Source organism: Chaetodon trifascialis, chromosome 16 (assembly GCF_039877785.1).
Source record: "Chaetodon trifascialis isolate fChaTrf1 chromosome 16, fChaTrf1.hap1, whole genome shotgun sequence".
Taxonomy (NCBI): domain Eukaryota; kingdom Metazoa; phylum Chordata; class Actinopteri; order Chaetodontiformes; family Chaetodontidae; genus Chaetodon; species Chaetodon trifascialis.
In genome coordinates, this window is record NC_092071.1 from 665,930 (window position 1) to 689,002 (window position 23,073).

Here is a 23,073-nt window from a genome sequence, read left to right on the forward strand (position 1 = left end):
CTGTGTTTAATATCTCTCTTAACACGGATCAGTATTGATCAGTGAGTTCCTCTGCAGCAGATGTGGAACCAGCAGCCTCCGTGACAAACAGCGCAGCTCGTGGCAGAAAGTTTAACATAAATACAAAACATGCAGCAGAGATATTATAAGTTATGAATCCCCATAATACCTCAGAGCGTCCTCTCCTGAAATTAAAATACAAACACCAGAGGCAGAAAGTAGGTGCATTTGCCTCAGTACACAGTCTCTGGATGGCACTTTAACGTCTACTGCCTCCGTAAATGTGAAGAAAACGCTCTGCAGGATAAAACCGTTTGTGGAACAATCCTCGTTTTGTTTTCCTCTGAAATAATTTCACACTTTCTGGATGAACAATGCTGAACGGTTTACACTCAGACAGTTACACTGAGGGCGATGTCACGCCTAGAGGGCTGTGGCCTGTCGGGAATCCAACCGAAGAAGAAGAAGAGCTTCGCACAGCCCTCCTTTCTGCGTGGTGACGTCACGCTGTGCAGCGTGGTAGCGCCTCACTTTCAACATACGCTCAATAATATGAACAGGAAGAGCCAAGAGCACTGTTAAACACTCACGTTCGTAGCTAAAACAAGGTAAGACTTTTCTGATTAACACCTTTATTAACAGTAGACTGGTCTCTATTCTCATTGAGGAGTTAAATTTGAATCCTGGCCGGCGTCATGGTTGGTGGCGTCGCGCTGAAACAAACTAGGAAGAAAGTGTCGTAGCGTTAATTAGTTAATGTTGATAGCCATCAAAGCTCGACACGGCTGGAGAAAACAACGCTGTTTCATTAACCACATAAGTTAACAGATTAACGTTGTTCCCCAGAGAAGTAACTTCGCACTGTAACACAACTGCTGACACGATTTTAACTACATTACGTAGGTTAGCAAATAGGCTACAATGCTAACACCACAACTACTAATCAAGGAGGGGCGTTAGCTTGGTTGCTCGTTCCCCAGAGGATTTGTTTTGACAAAGTGCTGTTGTTACTCAAGACTGCGGCAGTTTGTAGTCAGACTACGCCAAATAATTCCAGCAGTAACTCAAAATGTACTCTACACGTGTACACTTTGGCGTCACGGTCTTTTACTGCATTCACTGGACGACATCAGCCAGGTGAAAGCACCGATAGCATCAGTAGGTGAGTCTCAGGTAAATGTTGGCTAGCTCGCCCTTTCGTCCTGATCTCAAAGGATGAGTAATGGCATCGATAGGAAGTGAAGCTAGTGTGGTCCTTTTTGAATGAGCCACACCCACACGTAACTGTCAGCTCGCTGAACTTAGTTTTACTTTTCAAAGCTGAGACGACGTCATGTCGAGCTCACAGGTATGGGGGGCACCTGCTCATCCCAGCGGAGAAGTTATTGACTGTGTGCGCAGATTTCTTCATAATGTCGCGTTATAACCGTTTGTGTGTCAGGAGGAACTGACGTCAGGGCGTGATATGGCCTGTCGGGTCAGTAAAGAGGGAACACCTGATCAGCGTGTCACCTGAAACAGAACCGTGCTGCTCACGAGTGACTGAACCTCTCAGTTTAATGTCGTTCAACTTCAGTTTGTCCCTTTTCTCTCCACGTTGATCTCTTCCTGTTTACATTCCGCTGACTAACTTTGCCCGAGAAGTGCGCCACTTTCTGCGGAAAACAAATCGATCTGCAGAGTCACATCTCACGGGAACCTGCGGGCACCCGTAGAAACTGCACAGTGAGGAGGGTTTTAAGCTGTTTCCTAAGTTTCAGTACAGCTTCCTCCTTCACACAGAGATAGGCAGATGTTTTCATTCATATTCCAATGTTCTTATTTCTTTTTGTACAAATCAAGCCACTTCTGAGCTTCTGTTCGGTCCACGTGTCCTGGACCACGTCAACGTCCTGGTCAAAAGGGAGAAATTCCAGTCAAATATTATGTGTTTGTGGGCCATATTTTCCAAGACGCTCCAGTATTGGGTGATGCTGTCTGAGCGGCAGCTGTGAGATGGACTCTATGGATGTGATGGATGTGATCCCTGCAGGCGTTAGCGCAGCGTCAGTCCTGATGTGGAAATTCTCTGCTGTGTGTTTTCACACCTTTGGGTCTGCTGTAGGGGGTGCAGACTCTGTAGGGGGTGGTCCACACCAGAGGCATCCTGCAAGGTTTTGTATGTAGGTGTTAAGAGGTCGAGACATCACAATTTACAACACAGAAGGATCCGATATCCTGGTGAGAAAGTGGGAGGTGGGGTATCCCGATATGAAGTAAAAGGAACTGAAATTACAGTTACAGCATACGTCCGCTAAAAGTTGTGCTTCTGCCATGAGAGGCTCCCTTTGTTAGACCATCAATAGACCTTTTTGTTTGAGAGGCAGATCCAGAAAGCAGCTGCATCGCCTTCGCCACAGCCGCCAGCTTCAGTCAGAACTCAGACCTCTTTCCAGTTCATCGTCGATACAGTCACCAGTTCAATGTGATGAGAGGACAGACGTCAGAGAGGCAGTGAGGACAGACAGCCTGTAGAGACAGAATATTTAGGCTCGTCATCAGCACAAAGCGAGGCCTGAGAGAAGCGTTTATGTCCGAAGTTCTGATCCATGAAAACACTTGATGATAGCCTGTGCACACCTGTATGTAAACCCTGATCCATGTGTGGAATATTCTGGAGCTGAGGGGGAGGTGACTGATGCAGATGGCGAGTTTAAGACGATCCCACCACTAGAGGGCAGAGGAGAGGACTGATGAGGTCACTGGTGAGTTTATCCTCATCGCTGGTAGAAATCCAAGAAGACATCAAATAGATGAAACAACGGCAGAGCAGAGTCAGTAAAGTTGATCAATATCTTTAAAACTGTGCACGTGAGCAATCCTTCATTGTGTGTGTGTGTGTGTGCGCGCACGCACGCACGCACGCACGCACGCACGCACGCACGCACGCACACAGTGAACACACCTGTTGTCAGGTGCACAGAGAACACTGGAGGCTGCAGCATGAAAGGGGTCATTATGTAAAGGTCATCCCCTTGAATCCTCTATGACGCCTCCCCACACCTGCAACACACACACACACACACACACACACACACACACACACACACACACACACACACACATGCACACGCTGATGAAAGTGTGGAGGATTTCTTTCTGTTTTTCGAGCTTTCAGGGAGTCACGTTTCATCTTATTCACAGTTTGAGGATCAAATGTGGAGACTTGAAAGCTGCTTGTCAGTCGCTCGGTCGCTCGGTGCACAGAGCAGCTTCGTAACCACGACAGTGACGTCACTGACGCCGGAGGAGCAGACATGATGTTTCCTGATGTCAGAGGCATTTCCAGCTGCTGCCTGTTGGTTTTCATAGCGTGAATTTAAATCAGCTGCAGCACGCAGATGTGATTCACTGCAGCATGTTTGTTTTCTTGAGTGATTTATGCAAACGTTCTTGCAGAATTGGACAAGATGTCGGACTCAGACTCTGACTCTGACTATTGCGCCGACTGGGACGACATCAGAGAGCGGATAGCTGCTGTGAGTCACCAAGCACAAACACAGAAACTGCCTTTGGCCCAGTTATGTCGTTTTTCGTGCATCACAGATCAGCTTTCTCCCCCTCAGAGACTTGCGGCCTCTCAGCGGGACGACGAGCTGATCACTCTGCGTCCGTCAGGTAACACACATCCCACCTTCAGCACCATCTGTATGATCAACATCTGATCAATGTGAGTTTTAAGCTTCACAAGTCGAAGCAGTCGAGTCTGAAATGAGCCTTGAAGGCTGAACAGTGTCTCTCAGATAAGACACGACTCGTCCTCTGCGCAGTCCACGTCACACTGGACTGCGCGAGACATTTGTTTTGGTCAACTTAAAAATCCCATTTGATGTCTGAGGTGGAATTAAATAATAATCAATAAACGATCAAGTCGACTGATTGAGCTGTTTTTTTAGAAATCAATGATTTGATCGTAGGCTGCAGTGAAGCAACACGTTCTCACTCTTTGCACGATGACGCTGCAAAACCTCAAATCTCAGAGACTGATCTCCCACCAAAAGCATCTTTGTGAGATTTGGTTGTTTGGTGACAAACTCTGGTTAAAGTCGGTCATTTTCACTCATTAAGTGTGTGTGTTCCGGTTTTTGTTCCCAGATGAGGTCTTTGAACGATGGAGTCGTGTTTCTGTTGAAACCAGGAAAGAAGCTGCTCAGAGGATGAAGATTTGTGCCTTCTGGCTTCCCATCCTGCTGCAGCGCCAAGAGTCGAGCACCACGGTCTGCTGGGCCTTACAGATCGGCCTCATCGACTCAAAGTGAGTGCGGCCATGTTTAACGCCTGCTTCGTCTTTTGGTCTTCGGGGTTTGTTGCTAAGACGTTTGGATCTGTCTCCCTCCAGCGACGACGAGCTCAGTCTGAGGCACCTCCACAGGATAGAGACGCTGGAAGCCATCCTCAGAGCTCTGGAGAAAGGAACCGTGAGTTGACTTTGTAGTAGAACCAAACCCAAGAACAACCTGCAGGAACTAAAGAACCACAAGAACCCGAAGAGGGAACCAGGAGTTCCTTCCGTGCTTTCCTGTCTGTCTCCACCACATCTGAAGGACGGAGACCATCAGGCAGCGTCTACATCCACACTGATGTCTCCCTTTAAAACTTGTAGCTTTTGCTGTGTTTACATCAGGGACGCGTGTGATTGGTCGAATAAATGCTGCTACGCTCGCTAGCTCGGCTGTTTCTGCTTAAAGCAAACGGTCTCTGTGAATCCTTTCCATGATGTCATCACACGCTTACATCACGATCTGAGTCTGTCAGCTGACGCGTGACCACGGCGTGCGACACCTGTGTTCTCATCTGACCTGCTCGTTTGTTCTGTGTTCCAGCTGAAGAAGGACCAAACGAAGCAGGTGATCTGGATCAGCAACATGTTTAACCTGGTGAGTCTCTGAGAGCTGACGGCTTCTTTCATCTCATCTATACAGAGTGTCCGATCGATGCGTCTCCTGACATTTTCTGATGCAGCGAAACACGAAAAATCATCTGTGTGTGTGTGCGCGCGCATGTGTGTGTGCGTGTGTGTGTGTGTCTTTGACCCTCAGCGTTCTCCGGAGGTTTTGGAGGACGCCCTGCACTGGTTGGAGCGAACAGGTGAACCTGCTATTCGCCATCGCGTCATGGGTCTGGGCCACATTCACACCTGCTTCACAGCCCTGCACCTCGTCTTCACTGAGTGTAAGAAACATTGGCGCTGCAGCCATCCCATAATGCACCATCACAAGTAAATCACACGAAGAAGAAAACATAAACAACCTGACCTCAGAGTCACACACACACTCTCTCACACACACACACTCTCACACACACACACTCTCACACACACACTCTCTCACACACACTCTCACTCTCTCCTCTGTGCCTTCACTCAGTTGCTAAGTATGTTCTGGAGATGGGGACTGACCTGGAGAGGACCATGACGGCACTGATGTCTCAACCATCTGAGTATTATGTGGAGGTAAGACACGCCCCCAGCCAATCAGAAGTGTGCTTACGTTTTAAAGTCAAGTGAAAAAAAAACTTGGTTTGTCACCTTCCTCGTGCAGAAAAGTGAAGAAATGAAGAAGAGGGGAAACGAGAACTTCCAGAACAAGCAGTACGACGACGCCGTCAGGTTTTACTCCAAAGCCATCAAATATTAGTGAGTCATCAATAAACAATAATCATAAGAATCGTCTTTTCCTCACGCCTGAAACAGTCTGTGCTCTGCAGGTTATTCAGGGTTTTAATTCTTCTTTAGCTGAATTAACCCGTTTACGTTCTTCTCGTGTTCAGCAGAGCAGGGACACGTGATGTCCCTCCGTGTCCTCTCTGTCTTCGTGAAGCTGACATGTCTCAGTGTTTGTTGACGCTGTCTGTCTCATGTCTGATGTCTGTCCTGCTCGCTCTTTGTTCACATTCTGTGGATGAAGTACTTGTTTTTTCTCTGTCAAACGTTTCGAAAGTAGATCCTGGATTCTTATGAACCGCGAGGACTTAAATCAGTGACTGAGACAGAGGACGTCCACCATGTCTTCATCATGTGTCTTATTTCTGGTCCTGTGTGAGCGTGACCTCCAGTCAGCTCAGGCCTCTTCGCTGTGTGGGACTGGAAAGCTGTGATCAGGACAGAGAGCGACTGACAGCTCAGAGAGCGACTGACAGCGCAGACAGAGAGCGACTGACAGCGCAGACGCAGAGCGACTGACAGCGCAGACGGAGAGCGACTGACAGCGCAGACGCAGAGCGACTGACAGCGCAGACAGAGAGCGACTGACAGCGCAGACGCAGAGCGACTGACAGCGCAGACGCAGAGCGACTGACAGCACAGAGGCAGAGCGACTGACAGCGCAGACAGAAAGCGACTGACAGCGCAGACGCAGAGCGACTGACAGCGCAGACAGAAAGCGGCTGACAGCGCAGACGCAGAGCGACTGACAGCGCAGACGGAGAGCGACTGACAGCGCAGATGGAGAGCGACTGACAGCGCAGACGGAGAGCGACTGACAGTGCAGACAGAAAGCGACTGACAGCGCAGACGCAGAGTGACTGACAGCGCAGAGAGAGAGCGACTGACAGCGCAGACGCAGAGCGACTGACAGCGCAGAGGCAGAGCGACTGACAGCGCAGACAGAGAGCGACTGACAGCGCAGACGCAGAGCGACTGACAGCGCAGACGGAGAGCGACTGACAGCGCAGACAGAAAGCGACTGACAGCGCAGACGCAGAGCGACTGACAGCGCAGACAGAGAGCGACTGACAGCGCAGACGCAGAGCGACTGACAGCGCAGACAGAAAGCGACTGACAGCGCAGACGCAGAGCGACTGACAGCACAGACAGAAAGCGACTGACAGCGCAGACGCAGAGCGACTGACAGCGCAGACGGAGAGCGACTGACAGCGCAGACAGAAAGCGACTGACAGCGCAGACGCAGAGCGACTGACAGCGCAGACGCAGAGCGACTGACAGCGCAGACGCAGAGCGACTGACAGCGCAGACAGAAAGTGACTGACAGCGCAGACGCAGAGCGACTGACAGCGCAGACAGAGAGCGACTGACAGCGCAGACGCAGAGCGACTGACAGCACAGAGGCAGAGCGACTGACAGCGCAGACAGAAAGCGACTGACAGCGCAGACGCAGAGCGACTGACAGCGCAGACAGAAAGCGACTGACAGCGCAGACGCAGAGCGACTGACAGCTCAGACGGAGAGCGACTGACAGCACAGACGCAGAGCGACTGAGCACAGACGGAGAGCGACTGACAGCGCAGACGCAGAGCGACTGAGCACAGACGCAGAGCGACTGACAGCGCAGACGCAGAGCGACTGACAGCGCAGACGGAGAGCGACTGACAGAGACTGACTCTGACAGCTCTGCACATGCTGCTGAAGACAGACAGACGTCTCCACACGCCTCAGCTGTGGACGATCCTGTCTCAGCTCTGTCTGACATGCTGTCCTGGACGTGTCCTAATGCCTCTGGATTGGCTGTTGAGACAAAGTTTCTGGACACTTTTGGTATCTTGTGGCGCTTCGGGCCTGATGGGATTCACCCAAACATCACAGGCTGCTCGGCGCCAACCTGCGTCACGCTCTGCATGTTGTACCAAAACAAGAAAACACAGATAGGCGCCGAGGTCGGCCTGCACAGGCAGGAAGCGTCAGCAGACCCTCTGCTTCACATCGCCGAGGCGTCCAAAGGACACCAGACACCAGAGGACTCGACAATAACAGCAGGCGTAAACTGACGGTGTTTCAGTGTTTCTGACCATCGCTGTGTGTTTCTGATGCCAAACTACTCTGAAGACGACCGACTGACGTGAAGAGTGAAGCTCCGTCTCATGAGCTGCTCTTCTCTGGCTTCCTGTAACATTCAGGACCCTTCTCGTCGTCCCTCGATGGACGAGCACTAGGCTACATCACTCGTCCTCCCCCTCCTCCTCATCCCCGTCCTCCTCCTCCTCCTCGTCCTTGTCCTCGTCCTCGTCCTCCTCGTCCTCGTCCTCCTCCTCCTCCTCCTCCTCCTCCTCCTCTGCTCGTTCTGTCTTCTGTGTGTTTAACTGTGTTTCATCGTTGGTCGTGTTGGATCACAGGTGTCACTGATGTTCAGGTAAATGTGCACTTTAACTAAGTGAAGTTGGTGTCTCGTGTTTTCCAGCCCTGACAATCACATCATCTATGGAAACCGAGCCCTCTGTTACATCCGCTGTAGGAAGTATCTGTGAGTACCACGTGTTCCTGATCAGCTTCTCACCCGATCAGATCGAAAGATGTGATATGAAACCAGTTTCCTTCAGCTGAAGTGTCTGTGAGTCGGTCTCTATTGAACGGCTCTGGGCTTCGTTTCAAAGTGTTTTCACTCACACGTGAATCTTTGATTTCTCAGAAAAGCAGTCGGTGATGGAAAACGTGCCACTCTGATCAAACCGCTGTGGGCGAAGGTGCGTACGTGTCTCGTGGTCCACGCTCTGAGAAAGCAGCGTTACGACTGAGGACTAACAGCTGCTTTGTTTGCAGGGTCACTATCGCTACTGTGAGGCCTTGTTCTTCCTGGGGGAGGTCAGGATGGCCATCGAGGCCAACGGCTCGGCCCGGACTCTGTGTAAAGATGACCAGGAGGGGATCAGAGACCTGGAGCAGCAGCACCTGAAGTTCACTGAAATGGCAGAACCCAAAGGTGTTTCACTCACTTCATGTTCAGTCTGTGTGACGCAGAGACTGAAAGAGGACGTGTGTCCAGAGTCTGTCTGTCTGGACGGATTCAGACTGCGTCAGGAAGCAGAATCTGAACCTCAGCATGTCACATTTTCTGTTTGTCCTCTTTAAAATGAGTGGAAGCAGTGAATTCTTCAGAGATCAAATTTAAAATCCAGTTGGTTACAGAGTGAAACGAAGCTTCTCCGTGTGCTGACGCTGCTGTTTGTGTGCTTTCAGCTGGACGGCTGAAGAAGCTCCACAGTAAAGGGTACGTCCTTCAAGCTCGCTGCGTTAACGTGCTTCATGAATCCTGACGCACTCGCCGGTGACCCGTCGTGTTTTTGTGGTTTTTCTGCTCCAGAATGAACGGCGGCGGCGGCAGAGCTCATTCTGTGGATCCTCGATCGCCGTCGGTGAAAGCTGTCAGTAAAACGGATCCAGCAGCAAACGCAGCTCCTCACGTTAAGGTCAGTGAGTCGTAGACCTGCAGAGGTCGGACACAGACTCTCATTTTACCTGGACTCAGTCAGTGTGAACGGCCGACTGTTAGCACGCGACAGGAAGTGAAGATCAGCTGAACACTGAGCACGCCGTCTGTTCCTGTTTGATGATGATCATGAACTTGTGTGTCAACAGGTGTCACAGAATAAAACGGACAAGAAGCCAGGTGAGTTTGTTTCACCTCCTCCTGACACACCTGTCTGCACCAGGTGGGTTCAGGTTCACTTTCTCTCTCACACACACACACACACACACACACACACACACACACGCACACGCACACGCACACGCACACACACACACACATCCTGATGAATCGGCTCGGCCCTCGGCGTCAGCTCCAGCTAAAAACTGCTTATTCAGCAAACCCTGATTTTCTTCTTCCAGGGAAGAATGAGAGGTGTGCACAGGCAGACAGCGCCAGAGACTCGAAGGCATCCAGAAGGTTTGTGGAAGTACTTCTGCTGATACTGCCATCTGAGCCCAGATGAATGAATGTGTGTGTGTCACTGCGGCTGTTTGAAAAAGGTCGCTTTTGTGTGAAAATCTGCAGTTTGTCTGTTTTTCTGCTCTTATTTTGTTTAAATTCTGCTGCCTGCGTTCACTGTAGGTAATCAAACAGAGGAGAAACAGCGGTCAGTTGAGTTTCCAGATGTTTTTCTCATGAAATCACTGCAGCTGTTTCTCCTGCGTGGAGGAATCATCCTCTAACGGTTTGGTGCTACATGCTAAAGACGGATGTGCTGAAGCTGACTGAACGTCTGTTCTTCCAGTGACTTTTCCTCTAAGAACGGGAAAGCAGAGTCCAGCTGTGCCACGAAGAAGAAATCGAAGAGCAGGAATCAGTCTGAAGACCAGGTAACGCTCACCTGTCCTGTTGTGCAGCTGCACGTTCATCAGCTCTGTCATGTGACCGACGTGTGCTGTTTCGTTCAGAGCGGGAAGGCGTCTGCGTGTAAAGAGCTGAGGTCGCTGGTGCAGGACGCCCACAGCGCCCTGGTCGACCTCCGCAGCCGCAACGCAGAGCAGGCCTTCAGCCAGGCGCTGGCCTTACTGGAAAGCAGCTCAGCCAAGGTAACGTGGACCGATACACCAGATAAACACACACACGCACACACACCTTATTGAGCCACTCGCCGCTCTGCGTTCGCCGCTCGCCGCTGAAGGTGCTCAGTGACCTGTGAACTCAGGCTGACGTCTCCTCTCTGCTTGGCCTCCTCAGGAGCTCGGACTCTCCTCGCTGGATGTGCTGTTGTTACTTTACGGCCGTGCGTCGGCGCTGACGGAGATCGGTCAGACTGAGGTAACTCATCCGTCCGTGCGTCCAGCTGAGACTTTGTCTCCACTTCTGTCTCTGATGTCCTTTGTCCTGATGTGACTTTGCTTGTTGACTGTGAGCAGAGGTGCGATGTGATTGGTCGATCGGCTGAACGTGATCTTCCTCTAAGCTCGTGACACGTGTGTTTTGTGGAAACGCAGGAACTTGGAGAAGCGCAGAGACTTCTGGAGAAGATGAAGTCGTTTGAGGAGAGGACGTTTCAGTGTCTGGTTTTCTATGGCGTCGGGAAGGTGTATGTCAAAGAGAACAGGTGCGGCGGCGGCTGTCTCACCTGCTTCCTGTCACAGATTCACACCTTTGTGCTGCGTCCGGCTGAACGTGCGTCCGTCTCTTCTTCTGCAGGTTTGCAGTGGCTCTGGAGCAGTTCTCAGATTCTCTGCAGATGGTCAATAATCAGATAACACCTGGAAAACTCACCTGGCCTTTAACGAGGGAGATTGTCAAAGAAACACAGCCGGACTATTTCAAGGTACGACGTTCTTTTGGCTTTAGATCCGTTTAAATCACCAACATGAAGCTCCTCAGTGCGTCCACATGACCCGCGTCTCACTGTCTCCGTCTCTCAGGACGCTCTGCAGAGGGCTATAGAGCTGTGCAAATTTCCTCCTATTCCTGAAGCCATTTGTCGACTTGAGAAGTGCCACGGCTATTTGAAAGCTGAAATCTACCTCACAGATCCAGATTTTAAGGTGAGTGTCAGCAGTTATTTGAGCCACACGTTGAAGCGCTGCTGGACTCTAAGCGTCTGTCTGTGTTTGTAGGGCTTCATTCAGTTCTGCTGCTGTCAGAGCTGCGTCGTTGAATATCACATGACCTGTTGGAAGACCCTGAAGGCGTCGTCCTTTTTTGAAAAGAGTGAAAAGGTTCATTTACATTTCCTTTCTGAAAGGCTGCTCTCAGACCAGCTGTCCGCTCTCCGCTGCCACACTCATTTCTTGTGTCTCTCAGGATTTTCTGCTGGAGCCCTGTTTGACTCCAGACTGCGTCGGGCAGATCTGTAGCATCAAAATCACCGGCCCCACCGGCCTGGTCAAGTGTAAGGTAAGGTCACTCTGCTGAGGGGGGGCCGCTGCTCAGGGAACACACGATTCACGTCTCTAAGCTCTCTCTCTTCAGTTTGAAGCCGCCGTCACCAAACCGAAGACGCCGAAGACGCCAAAGAAACCGAAAGTGAACCAGAAATGTACAAGGTGAGACACAAACAGCTCGACCTCGGACATGGAGGCAGAGCGGCTGCAGCAGCTGAACCTTCACAGATAAACTCTGTCAGTCGCTGTCAGTTTCTAAGCAGCTGCCTCTGTCCTTCTCTTGTGTTACAGTCTGAAGAAGTTAAAGTCAAAGGAGGAGCGGCGGCTCAGGAGGAAGCAGCATAAACAGTCATTTCAAGAAAAACAAGCTATTAATGATGAGATTCTGCAGCACAAAGAGGACTCAGCGGCGCAGACTCAACAGAAAGGTGCTGACGCCGCTCAGACGTTAGCGCTCAGCTGCCTTCACACCAGCTCTCATCTGTTTCTTAGCGTTCAGTGTTTCCATCCCGACGCCCTCAGCCTGTATGTTACACTGGATTTTATGTACTCGGCTCCTGGGCGCCATATTTGGTTACTGGCAGGCAGCGTTAGCTTCAGCTAAGCTAATCAAAGCTAACTTAGCGTGACGTTGATGAGCTCCTGTTTGTCGCTGTGCTTTCAGCCTGGCTGCTGTACAGGGATCGAGTTCTTCTGCAGATCAGCCAGAACATGGAGCTGCTGCGGGAGGAGCGGGGCCTCCACCTGTCGGCCCTGACCGGCGCTCTGAGGCCCTGGCTCGAGCTGGACTCGTCCAGGGGGAACCGGCTCGCCGACAGGATCCTGAACTGGCAGCAGGAGCAGCTGGAGACTTTAGGTCAGGTGGTCGAGGTGATGCTGGAGAGGAAGAACCGGGTCTGGGCTCGCGTGCTCATCCAGCTGCTCAGCGGCAGTCAGGATATAAATCCTAAACTCAGCAGCTGGGCGAGCCAGCTCAACAAAGCAGGTGAGCATGTCAGCGTGCTCTAACACTCACACAGATACTTCAGGGCTTCACGCTGTAGACCTGCAGGACAGTGGCTCAGGCGCCACCTGGTGGACTCTAACGTGTCACCTTCTGCTTCCTTCAGGTTTGAATGCTGCCAAATCTTTCATTGAGCGCTACTCCGGACACCTGGAGCAGCTGGACTTGGCTTTTTTGCTCAACTTTGGGCCCCTGCAGGAGGTGATTATAGAAAAGCTCGGGACTAGACCGGAGCTCTTTTCAGCCATTGGCTTGACTGTGACTGAATACCTAAAACAGGCTCCGCCTCATGACACCAGACTGTTTATCTGGACTCTGGAGGAGCACAGGGAGGAGTACGCCTCCTGCCACATTATACTGGATGAGTATTTTGATATGATGGGTACGTATGTTTCACCTGACTAACGTCTGACCTGAAGCCTGTTTGTCTGCTCTCACGTCACGGATTCTTCTTCTTGCTTTTTCAGATGGACATTGTTCAGTCTTAAAAAAATGTGAAGAAAATCAAAATGTGAGTAAACGTCACAGCATTTGGATTTCCTGGCTGATGATTCGCTGAACAGACGTCTCCACGTAAACTAAACTTAAAGGGATTGTTTGAGAGTTTGATCGACACCAGTCTGCACAGCAGATGTGAAGCTAACGCCAGTTAGCGTAGCTTAGCGTAAAGGCTAAAGGAACGTTAGCGCAGAGTGTGTGCAGGTCTTGTTGAGAGCTGAGTCCAGATTGAATTCACAGAGCTCTTTTTGTCGCTTCTGGCCTCCTGTAGCTTTAACCTCACAGTCCGCTCACCTGCTCTCATTTCAGAATTCTCCTATGAAGAGTCGAGGCCGGAAAAAGAAACAGAAAGAGCAGAAGGTGAGCCTGAGTCTGATTGGTGCTTGTTGCTTGTGGAGGTCATGTGACGTCCAGCCTCAGTCTGAAGCGCGTCTCCTCTCTCCTCAGGGCGTTATTGTTTGGTCTGGGATGAGAGGCGTAACTCAGAGAGACGAGTGGGACCAGGACTTCTTTGAAGACGACTCTTTGTAAGTGTCATCGTCCTCATGGACGCTCGCCGTGTTTTAGCCGCTGATGACGTGGTGGTTTCGTGTCCGCAGATCGCTCCTTCATCCCGCCGATCCGTTCAGCGTACCCGGACACCTTCGAGAGCAAGTGGCTGATTTTGAGGACCAGTACAACAGCAGACACAGAAGTCACTATAAAAATATTTTGGACAACAACCCCGACCCAACGAAAGAGAGTTTGTATGAGTAAGTGCGGCCGTTCAGTTTGTGATGACGTGTTGAAGACATGAGCCGTGAACCAAACGCTGTCTCCTGTCCGGCAGCTACTTTGCTCAGATCCTGGAGCAGCACGGGCCGCTGGTTGCTGAGGACCCTCTTCTGGTGGGAGAGCTGGAGAACTTCCCCTCGGTGGCTCAGCTGAAGATCCAGGAGGCCGGCGGCTTCGAGCCCTTCCTGCTGGAGTCCCTTCGCTTCATAAAGATAGGCCAGTGCATCGGCCTGGCTAAGCACGCCGTGTCGCTGCAGCAGGCCGGAGGCGGGGCTGGAGGTGGGGCCGGAGGCGGGGCTGGAGGCGGGGCCGGCCTGGATGACCTGGACCACCTGGACGTGGTCGAGGATCCCGATGCAGACTCTTCACCTCCTGACCTGCAGGCGGGTCACAGCTCGGCCTTCATCGGCTGTGTGGACAGACTTCCATCCACCCAGACGTACATCTGTCCCATCCTCCCGTGCCCTTACGTATACGGATCCCTGCTTCCTCCTCCTCCTCTTCCTCCTCCTCCTCTGCCCGTCGCCTTCTCCAACTGGAGCACAGCTGACGGTGAGCAGCCAGCCTCGTACTTCCTGCAGCCTGATGATGGAGAGCTGGATCTGTACTGCGGGGAGGCCGACGGAGGAGTTTGGGGAGCTGATGAACCGTCAGCGACGATGGAGGAAAACGTGGTGAAGAAGCACGCGGCCACTCAGGTGAACGCCAACACCTCCGCCGAGCTGAACGCAGAAGATACGCCATTCAAATCCATTCATACACGTCTGAAATGCCGTTTCTTCTCTTCTGTTAGACGAGTCCGGAGAGCATGAGGAGCGTCGCCGTGAACACAGAGCTTCACGAGCGCTTCGAGAGCTGCCAGGTGAGTTACCTGTTGGACTGAGTGACAGTCAGCTGACCTTAAAACCTGCTCAGTCTGGTGGACGTGCAGCTCTCTTTCCTAACTGGTCGTGACGTGTTCTGACTCCTTTTAGAGTTAAAAGTGTTCACGTAGGGCGACGCTGAAGGATGTTTTCTTGTCGACTGTTTTTCTCCTGGTTGTTCTTCAGGGTGACATCAACAGAAAGCGAAGGAGCAACAGAGAGAAGGAGGAGCAGATCCAGGAGATGGCGAGCGGCTGCGACGCCGCCAACCTGAGGCGCAAAGAGGAGCTCGACCTCCTGAAGGAGGAGGAACAGAAGATCGCTGCCAACATACAAGTAGGTCCACGGCAGATGTGCTCGGGGTCAGGGTTCAGGGTTCAGAGCGTATGAGTCACCTAACTGTCCGCTATTGGTTGTTTTCTGTTGTCAAGGTGACCAAACAAGAGCTGGCACTGTTCCAGCAGAAGCTGGAGGAGGAGGTGAAGAAGGACCAGAAGGAGAAGAAAGCCAACCAGGAGGTGCAGAGGTCCCTGAAGGTGGAGATCGAGGAGCTGCTGGAGGAACAGGCCAGGTAAGCATCAGGCCGATCAGCTGAGCGCCGTCACACCTGTTTCCTGCATCCAGTCAGGACTGGTGAACTGATGATGTCACATCGGTCCGAGCGAGTCGTGATTGATATCTGATCAGTTCTGTGTTTTTGGCTTTTTTCATGCAGTTTGGCCCAAAACATCCGAGAGCAGAAAGCGAACTACGATGCAAAGCTGAGCGACTTCCTGGAGCTGAGGTGAGCGCTGAGCGACGGGGGGCGCTGAACAACAGGTGGCGGCGAGTGACAGGTGGTGCCGACGCTCAAACCGAAAGCCTCTCAAACGTTTGCTTCACGCCCTCTTCTTCTTCTTCTTTTCTTCCTCCTTCAGCAATCAGTCAGCAGCAGAGAAGATGAGTCTGGAGGATGAGATCAACCGCTGTAAGGCGCTGATAACCTCGGCCGCCAGGAGGTCTCACAGCGCTCAGGTACGTCTGCTCGCCGCCATCACAGAATGCTTTGACCACTGAGGGACGGACGTGAGGGACACCTGACAGCTCAGTCCTCTGCTGGTCATCCAGTCTGGAATGTCTGATCAGTAAATAATCAATAAGACACTTTAGAAGCTTTGAGAGTCTGGAAATCTTTGCTTCAGGTACCTTGAAAGTGCTTGAATTGTACTGAATGAACGCAGTGCGGTCTGATGGTTGTGATGATGAGGAGTCTTGATGAAGAGTCTTTGTTTGGCTCCTGCAGCTGTCGGTGGTGGAGAGCCGTCGGGATCAGGGTTTGGACGAGCTCTACAGGGAACTGACCGACGCCAAAGTTCTGCTGAGCAAACTGGACGAGGCGGCGCACAGGTGAGGGCGGTAACCATCACACCTGCGGGCAGAGCAGCTGGCTTCAGGTTTGTGTGTGACGGCCTTCGTCTGTTCCAGACACCCGAACCCGGAGCTGGAGGCGACCCGGAGCAGCTGCAGGCTCAGCGTCCAGGAGGCGGAGCAGAGGATCTCAGCCGCAGAGGTACAAGCATCCGCCATGACGGCCACGAAAGCACGTGAGGAGGCGTGTAACCACGAGCTCCGACAGCTGGAAGGAAGCCAACGGCCGATCGTTGATGGAGCTGCTCACGTTCGTGTTCGTGTGTGTTTTCCACAGACGCTGTTTCAGGAGCAGGTGGATCAGGTGAAGAACGGCAGGAGAGTGTGTGAGCTGCCTCCAGCCGACGTCAGCGTCCAGCCTGAACCTCCAGCTGCACCAGTAAGACGTCTCCCAGTCCATACCTGAGCTGAGACGGATCACCTGTCCTGACCGTTTAAATCTGAACTCTGTCCTCTGCTGCAGCCGTCAGAGCCCACCCAAGAGCTCACGCCTCCACCTTCAGCCTCCGCCTCCGCCGGCGCCCCCGCGCTCGTCCAGCAGCCTGCAGCTCAGACGCAGCACAGACCTCCACACAGCACCGTGTTCGACAAGGCCATGGAGCGCCTGGCCGCCATGTTCCCCGACTACACCAGGTAACACCAACACGTCCTCAAAACTGAGTGAGTGAGTGATTACTCACGTTGTGGAGACTCGCCTGGGGACAAAACGCAGGTCACACAGTGGACATTACAGTTAAAGAGATGGAAACCTAACGTGTGTGTGTGTGTGTGTGTGTGTGTGTGTGTGTGTGTGTGTGTGTGTGTGTGTGTGTGTGTGTGTGTGTGTGTGTTCAGGTCAGACTTGATGAGGTTCGTTCAGGAGCTGCGCTCCTCCAGCGGCGGCAGCCTGAGCAGCATGGCGCTGCAGGATGTGGTGGGCGGAGTGACTCAGCTGATCCTGGACCATCAGGTAGGTGTTTGGATCCACTGAGGAGCAGCAGGACTCTGCAGACCTGACTGGATTGAGCTGATCCGTTTGGTTAGAAAGTCTGAAGATAAAACTGTGAACTTGATTCCTGACTGTCAACGGCGTGTTGGCGAGGCTGCACGCGGCATCAACAGGAAGCAGCCGTCAGTGAGAACACGTCTGTGTGTTTGCTCTCAGGAGAAGCTGAACTCGGTCAAATCCAACGTGGTGGGACGCAGGAGTCCGGCTCAGAGTGCCACGCCCCCACTGGTGGCCCCGCCCCCGGTGTGGCAGACCGTCGGATCCCAGAGAGCCACAAACACCAACGCAGTGAGTCCATCATCATCATCATCATCATCATCATCATCATCAGTAGTAGTATCAGTTAGTCCCAGAGTTAAAGCTGAAGATTCAATGAAGGAAGAAACGTTGTGAAACATGTGACTGTCAGCAGCTACGTGTCTCTGTCCGTCTTTCTGTCTGTCTCCGTCTGTCAGTCAAACCACAATCCAGAGGAATAACATCAGATTTTATTCAGAAACAACAGAAACAGGAATGAAACACAGAAAGAGCTCAAATCAAGGTCACATCGTTAAAGTGAACGTTTGCTGCCGTGCTAACTGATGATGAAACGTCACTGATTTATGACCAAAAACTTTAACTGAAAAGAAAAGTGTGTGTGGGACCTGGTCCTGGTCTGGACCTGACTCTGAGTCTCTGTCATGTTTCCAGCTGAACATGGAGGATCCCTGCATCATCTGTCACGACGACATGAGTCCTGACGACATCTGCGTCCTGGAGTGCAGACACGGCTTCCATAACGAGGTGAGTGAACGCTGCGGTGACGCTGACGTCCATCGTTCTCACAGCATCTCGGTCTAAACGCTTCTGTCTGTCTTCAGTGTATCCGGTCGTGGCTGAAGGAGCAGAGCACCTGTCCCACCTGCAGAGATCACGCCTTGCTGCCCGAAGACTTCCCCGTGCTGCCCGGCAGGAGACGCCAGGCCCCATGACGGCGTCCGCCTCCATTCTTTCTGCTTTTACCTTTTTTTTAAATCACTTTCATTAAAACCTGAAGCACAGAGCATTCGAGTTTTATCATTTAAATGTTCATTTATTCACCAATTTATACTTTGAATAAACAAAAAGTCCTGTGTTTGAGCTCGTCTCTGTCATCAGTCTGTCCTGATGTCCCTGGTGTGTTGCTATGGAGCTGCTGAAGCTGCAGTGAGCAGCCGTCCCTGGTGAAATGCTGCCCCCTGCCTGCGTGGTCAGGTGTTACACACTGTACCTTCAGCAGACTTTAGTCTTCACATCGTGGACTCGACTCTTCAGTTCTGTCCTGGGATTTGTTGTTACTCAGCACAGAAGGGTGGACATGGCATCTGACACGGTGAAAAAGACACGTCAGTGGACCTCGAGACGCCGCTGCGAGCTGGCTTTGTCCTCCAGAGGACAGTCCGGCGCTCTGGCTGCTGCTCGTCAGGTCTGCGGTGAACGTCTCAGACTCTGCACAGCTTCAGAGGGAAGTTCTCTGTGATCAGGTGATCGTCGTGAAGCACGATGACGATGTTGACTTCAAACTCTGGAGACACAGAAACAAACACGTCGTCACATCAGCGGCTTTCCTCACAGGACACCAACGTGAAATATCAGCGACGGTTTGTGTTTCTGGGGGTTTAGTTTGTACGTGAAGCTGCAGCGAGCAGCTCATTAGCACAGTTAGCTTGACTGAAGCTACTGATGAAGCTGTCAGGTGCAGGAAAAGTAAGAGTCACATCCAACATGTGATCTGATGTTCTGTTTGTACCTTTGTCTCCTAATTTAAACTACACAGGAAGAACTTTCCTCCAGATCGTCCATCACAGTTCTCACTTCCTGTCCTCCATCTGGATTTAAAGTCACATGACTGCAAACAGCCTTTAATAACTTCAAATGATGATTTCATAACTTTGTTCTTCTGTGAACAAACATGAGACCAACACGTTTTATTTCTGTAAGTCCTGATTCATCGTCTTCCTCCATAACTGAAAACACTAAAGAGCCACATGATGACAAACTCACTGAGCACTGCGGTGTGTTCATCCACAGCAGAAAATAGTCCCAAACAAACGAAGCGTTGACAGTCTGAGGAGATCAGAGCCTTTAAACAGCATCTGTGTCTGAGCGGCTTTAAGGATTCGGTCGTGTGACCTCAGCAGACGTGGACGAACGTCAGCGTGTATGAAAGCAGACTGACCCACTTTGAAGTTGGTGGTCTCCAGCGTGGGGCAGGTGAACAGTCGGGGGAACACCATGTGGACGGGGATGGGGAGGCCGTGGCAGACGTCGCCTTCTGCGATCTGGATGTTCTGGATCTCGGTGGCGTCTCTGGCGTAACCTTCGGCGCAGCCTGAACACAGAGGACGTTTAGAAAGCCGGCAAAGCTTCATCCAATCAGGTCATGGCTTGTACTCACCGCACGTCTCCACTCGCACCAGCTGCAGCTCGATGCTCTTGACGGGGACGTCCGAGTGCTCCACCACCAGCTCTCCGGTCAGCGGCTGGCTGATCACGCAGGTGGTGGCGTCCAAATGTCCTCTGATGAGAAACTTTGGCAGCGAACTCCTCTGAAGACAGAGAGCAAAGTTCTGCCGTCAGAACAGCTGGAAGGAAGACAGACAGGAGGAGGACAGTTCGTCTCACCTCGCGGACGTTCTGCAGGGTGTCGGGCGTGACAGTGAAGTTGACTGGAGTGGGAACGACTTTGGTTTTCTGCGGCTGGAAAGCAAACAGAGCGACAGACTCCAGATCAGTTCAACATGACCGACGGCGAGTTCAGGAACTGAACGTTAATCTGCAGAAATCCTGTGAGTGACATCAGAAACATCTAGAGAGCAACACAGATCAGCACGAAGAACAAAAGACCTGTAGAAGACTGACAGGGTCGGTCCAGCAGGGGGCGCCACAAACACACAAACCGCTTCAGAGCATCTGATGGGCGCCATGGTGTCCGACTCACCTGACAGTGGACGATGAACTCACAGTTCCTGCTCAGGTCTTTGGCCAGCAGAGAGCGCTTCATGTCACAGCGGAGCGAGTACTGAGGAGACCAACAGCACCAGTTCACTGACAGGAAGCTGAGCCAGTTCAACTGGACGTCAACCAGCGCGAGTAAAGAGACACTCACCTGAATGTTGACGAAGACGCCGTGGTACGTCTCGTACAGCACTTTGTTGCCCTTGGTGTTGAGGGGGAACTCGAAGGGGATCTCCGTCTTGCCTGCTGGGACTTTTCCTGCTTTGGCCACCTCGATGTTGGAGCTGATGAGCTGGATGGGCTGAAGGGAGGAAGGTTCATGTAAGAGCTGCAGTTTGCTGTCAGGCTGAGAGGGGGCGCTGTGATCACAGTGACTGTTGAACCTGAGCACGATGCACTGTCTCACAGCTGATCACATGTTTATGTACATTAAGGCACCCGAACGCAGCTCAGGTATGTGGGACATCGTCATGTGATCACTGATGTTTAAAGGTCCAGTGTGGAGGATTTACTGCCACCTGGTGGTGACGGTGCAGACTGCAACCAGCCGATGGCTGCTGAAAACCGGAAAGTTTGTCCTCTCTGGGCTCCTGTAGAAACATGGAGGACTCTGCTTTACAAAGACTCATTCTGAGGTTTCTGGTGATTTTACGCTGATGAAAACATGATTTTTAATATTCTATTTGTGTCTGAATCCTCCAAACTGGACCTTTAAATCGCTCATTACACACTAACATCCAGACATCTGAGGATGTCCTGCTGAGGACATTAAGGTGGCTCGTGATTGATCCAAAGCTGATCATGTTTGTTCACTCATAGGAAGACAGTCATGAAAATATCATTTATCTGTTCAGCTGACGAGCTCTAACGGTCATCACTTCTAGTTAACATTCAGTTCGGTCTGAAGTCCATCAGCTGAGCTCAGCGTGACGTCTTCACACGTTTTCAGAAACTCATCGCGTCTCATTTGTTGCTCTGCTGATAAATTTGACCTTTGACTGATCATCAGCAGACGTCGACGTGTCCTCAGACTCTCTGGACAAGTCGCTCGGCGCTCACCTTGACGGAGTTGTAGAAGGCCTCGAAGACGCCGACGCTCTTGGAGCTGAGCTGCAGGTTCACCAGCCCCTCCATGCTCAGAGAGATGCCGTGATGCTGCAGCGCCTCCTTACACATCAGCACGATGACGCCGGCCACCGCCTCCTGCACACAGAGCAACGCCGTCATCATGACCGCTGCCTCCGCTGCGTCCTGCAGCCGCCGTCGTAACGCTGACGTTACATCTGACAGCGTGAACGGACGACGGCTGCGATCACAGATCAAACACTGCAGCAGCATCTGTCCAGCTGTTCACCTGACTCTGTCACCTGACTCACCTGACCTCAGGTCAGCTGCGCTGTCACTTCATCTCATAAAATGATTTATTTTGAAAACACGGTCACACGTGTATCCTCGCACTAACTTCACCCAGTCTGATGCGTTTTGCTAAGATGTGACGCGTGTGTTGTGTTCAGGTACAGTTTGGATTTCAGAGCCTTTTCAGGTGAGACGTTCATGCTGCAGCACTTTGTCCTCAGAAAATGAGAAATCTGAAAGAATAACTGAACACTTCTGGGAGGAAACACAATAAAGGGAAGATTAAAAGATCAATCCATGATAAAATCAGATTACTGATGGATATTATTGAACATACTGAGGATGACGGATTTATTCTATTCTTAGATTTCTAGAAAGCTTTGGACTCTGTGGAACTCACAGGATCAGCAGCTCCAGGTTAAAGACGAGTGGAGGAGTCATTCATTCATATTTTGTTTTTGTTTTGGTAACGTTTGACCTAAAAACTGTGATAATGTTAAAAAAACTAAACGTGTTCAGAAGTGATTATCAGCCAGTTAGCAGATGAAACAACAGTTTTTAAGAGACGGACATCAAACCAACAACAGGAGAACAGAAGTTCTCTGATTAACACTAAACTTAAGAACGTGAACTCTTTGCTTTTCATGATCCTCCACAGACAGAAATCTGTACTTTTCACATCACATCAGAAATGAAAGACCTTTGAATTCAAGAATAAAACTTTAAGTCGATCTAGAAACTAAACTTAAAGAATTAAAATAATGAAAGTAAAATGAAAGATGTTTCCACTGCCTCAGCAGACTGATAGAAGACATCTCATAGTCTGTGTACTGATTTCTCTTTGATTATGAGAGGATTTATTTGTTTATTTATTTATTTTTTACCCTCTTCCGGTCAGCTCCTTCAATCCATCTGCCGTAAATGTGAGACTACGCGCGCGCGCACATTAGGCCTAGCCTGCCGCAGGCTCAGACTCCAGCTGTTTTTAAGTTGACATAGTTTCTTCAGACAGCTGTTTCCTAAAGTTTTCATAGTTGTGGTTTGAGAACCTGGTGGTCATCATTGTCCATGTCAGTATTTGTCTCCCCAACGTGTTTTCTGCGTGGCTCGTTGATCTGTTAGCAGCACAGACTCTGACAGGGGGACACATTTTACCGTAACACCCCGCTAATCAGCAGCTGGTCATGTGCGGAGAGGACAACGCCTCCTAGCTTAGCTTAGCTTAGCTTAGCTTAGTTTAACTATCTACTGACTTCATAACGCGCAGTTTTAGTGACCGTGACGTTAAACGCCAACACAGAAAGCTTCCCGTTAGCTAACAGTCAACCAGGCGACAGGAGCAGCCTGTTAGCTTACTGCGGTTAACGCGGCTACTCACCCCTTCATGGTAAACTTTGTTGGCTCTTTTCAGTCTTATGTCCAAAGTGACGCTCATATCTGCATCGGACAGACGTCTAAACAACTGTCTCAAACCTCTTTTCTGCTGAAAAATCAAACAAATTACGCTAACTGCTGTTCTGCCCTCCTGGCTTCAGTTCCTTTCACAGCAACAATATGAGTTCCGGCCTAAATCCTTCAGAATAAAAGCGGTATCGCAGCCTCGAAAATACTTCCTGTCTGAATCCTTCAA

The 23,073-nt window shown here is 51.1% G+C and overlaps 2 protein-coding genes across 2 annotated transcripts; one reads left to right on the forward strand and one right to left on the reverse strand.

Moving 5' to 3' along the window:
- The first annotated feature begins 526 nt into the window (after nt 1-526).
- ttc3 (tetratricopeptide repeat domain 3) lies at nt 527-18,230 on the forward strand. The gene is made up of 46 exons (XM_070983395.1): nt 527-608; nt 3,439-3,518; nt 3,624-3,657; nt 4,135-4,294; nt 4,379-4,457; nt 4,863-4,916; nt 5,079-5,211; nt 5,406-5,491; nt 5,580-5,674; nt 8,172-8,234; nt 8,400-8,454; nt 8,531-8,690; nt 8,948-8,978; nt 9,072-9,177; nt 9,347-9,377; nt 9,599-9,656; nt 9,985-10,069; nt 10,148-10,285; nt 10,434-10,514; nt 10,691-10,800; nt 10,893-11,019; nt 11,117-11,239; nt 11,312-11,413; nt 11,499-11,591; nt 11,667-11,740; nt 11,870-12,006; nt 12,243-12,563; nt 12,688-12,963; nt 13,049-13,092; nt 13,389-13,439; nt 13,527-13,606; nt 13,679-13,831; nt 13,909-14,551; nt 14,647-14,715; nt 14,903-15,052; nt 15,148-15,287; nt 15,432-15,500; nt 15,634-15,730; nt 15,999-16,102; nt 16,181-16,265; nt 16,401-16,502; nt 16,587-16,756; nt 16,958-17,072; nt 17,268-17,399; nt 17,802-17,894; nt 17,972-18,230. The coding sequence occupies exons 2-46, from the start codon at nt 3,450-3,452 to the stop codon at nt 18,080-18,082; spliced, it is 5,289 nt and encodes a 1,762-aa protein (XP_070839496.1). The 5' UTR covers nt 527-608; nt 3,439-3,449; the 3' UTR covers nt 18,083-18,230.
- On the reverse strand, nt 18,123-22,999 carry vps26c (VPS26 endosomal protein sorting factor C). The gene is made up of 8 exons (XM_070982884.1): nt 22,822-22,999; nt 21,147-21,290; nt 20,239-20,388; nt 20,071-20,151; nt 19,755-19,829; nt 19,528-19,678; nt 19,309-19,461; nt 18,123-18,654 (listed from the first exon to the last, which is right to left on the reverse strand). The coding sequence occupies exons 1-8, from the start codon at nt 22,876-22,878 to the stop codon at nt 18,572-18,574; spliced, it is 894 nt and encodes a 297-aa protein (XP_070838985.1). The 5' UTR covers nt 22,879-22,999; the 3' UTR covers nt 18,123-18,571.
- Nucleotides 23,000-23,073: the final 74 nt, after the last annotated feature.

Excerpts from the sequence above, each read along its gene's own strand:
- vps26c (XM_070982884.1), bottom strand. The coding sequence starts at position 22,878 with ATGAGCGTCACTTTGGACATAAGACTGAAAAGAGCCAACAAAGTTTAC. Across the intron at positions 19,830-20,070 it reads AGTTCATCGTCCACTGTCAG|CCGCAGAAAACCAAAGTCGT; the intron begins GTGAGTCGGACA and ends TTTGCTTTCCAG. Across the intron at positions 19,462-19,527 it reads GGTGCGAGTGGAGACGTGCG|GCTGCGCCGAAGGTTACGCC; the intron begins GTGAGTACAAGC and ends CTCTGTGTTCAG.
- ttc3 (XM_070983395.1), top strand. The coding sequence starts at position 3,450 with ATGTCGGACTCAGACTCTGACTCTGACTATTGCGCCGACTGGGACGAC. Across the intron at positions 8,691-8,947 it reads TGAAATGGCAGAACCCAAAG|CTGGACGGCTGAAGAAGCTC; the intron begins GTGTTTCACTCA and ends GTGTGCTTTCAG. Across the intron at positions 11,414-11,498 it reads TTTTTGAAAAGAGTGAAAAG|GATTTTCTGCTGGAGCCCTG; the intron begins GTTCATTTACAT and ends TGTGTCTCTCAG.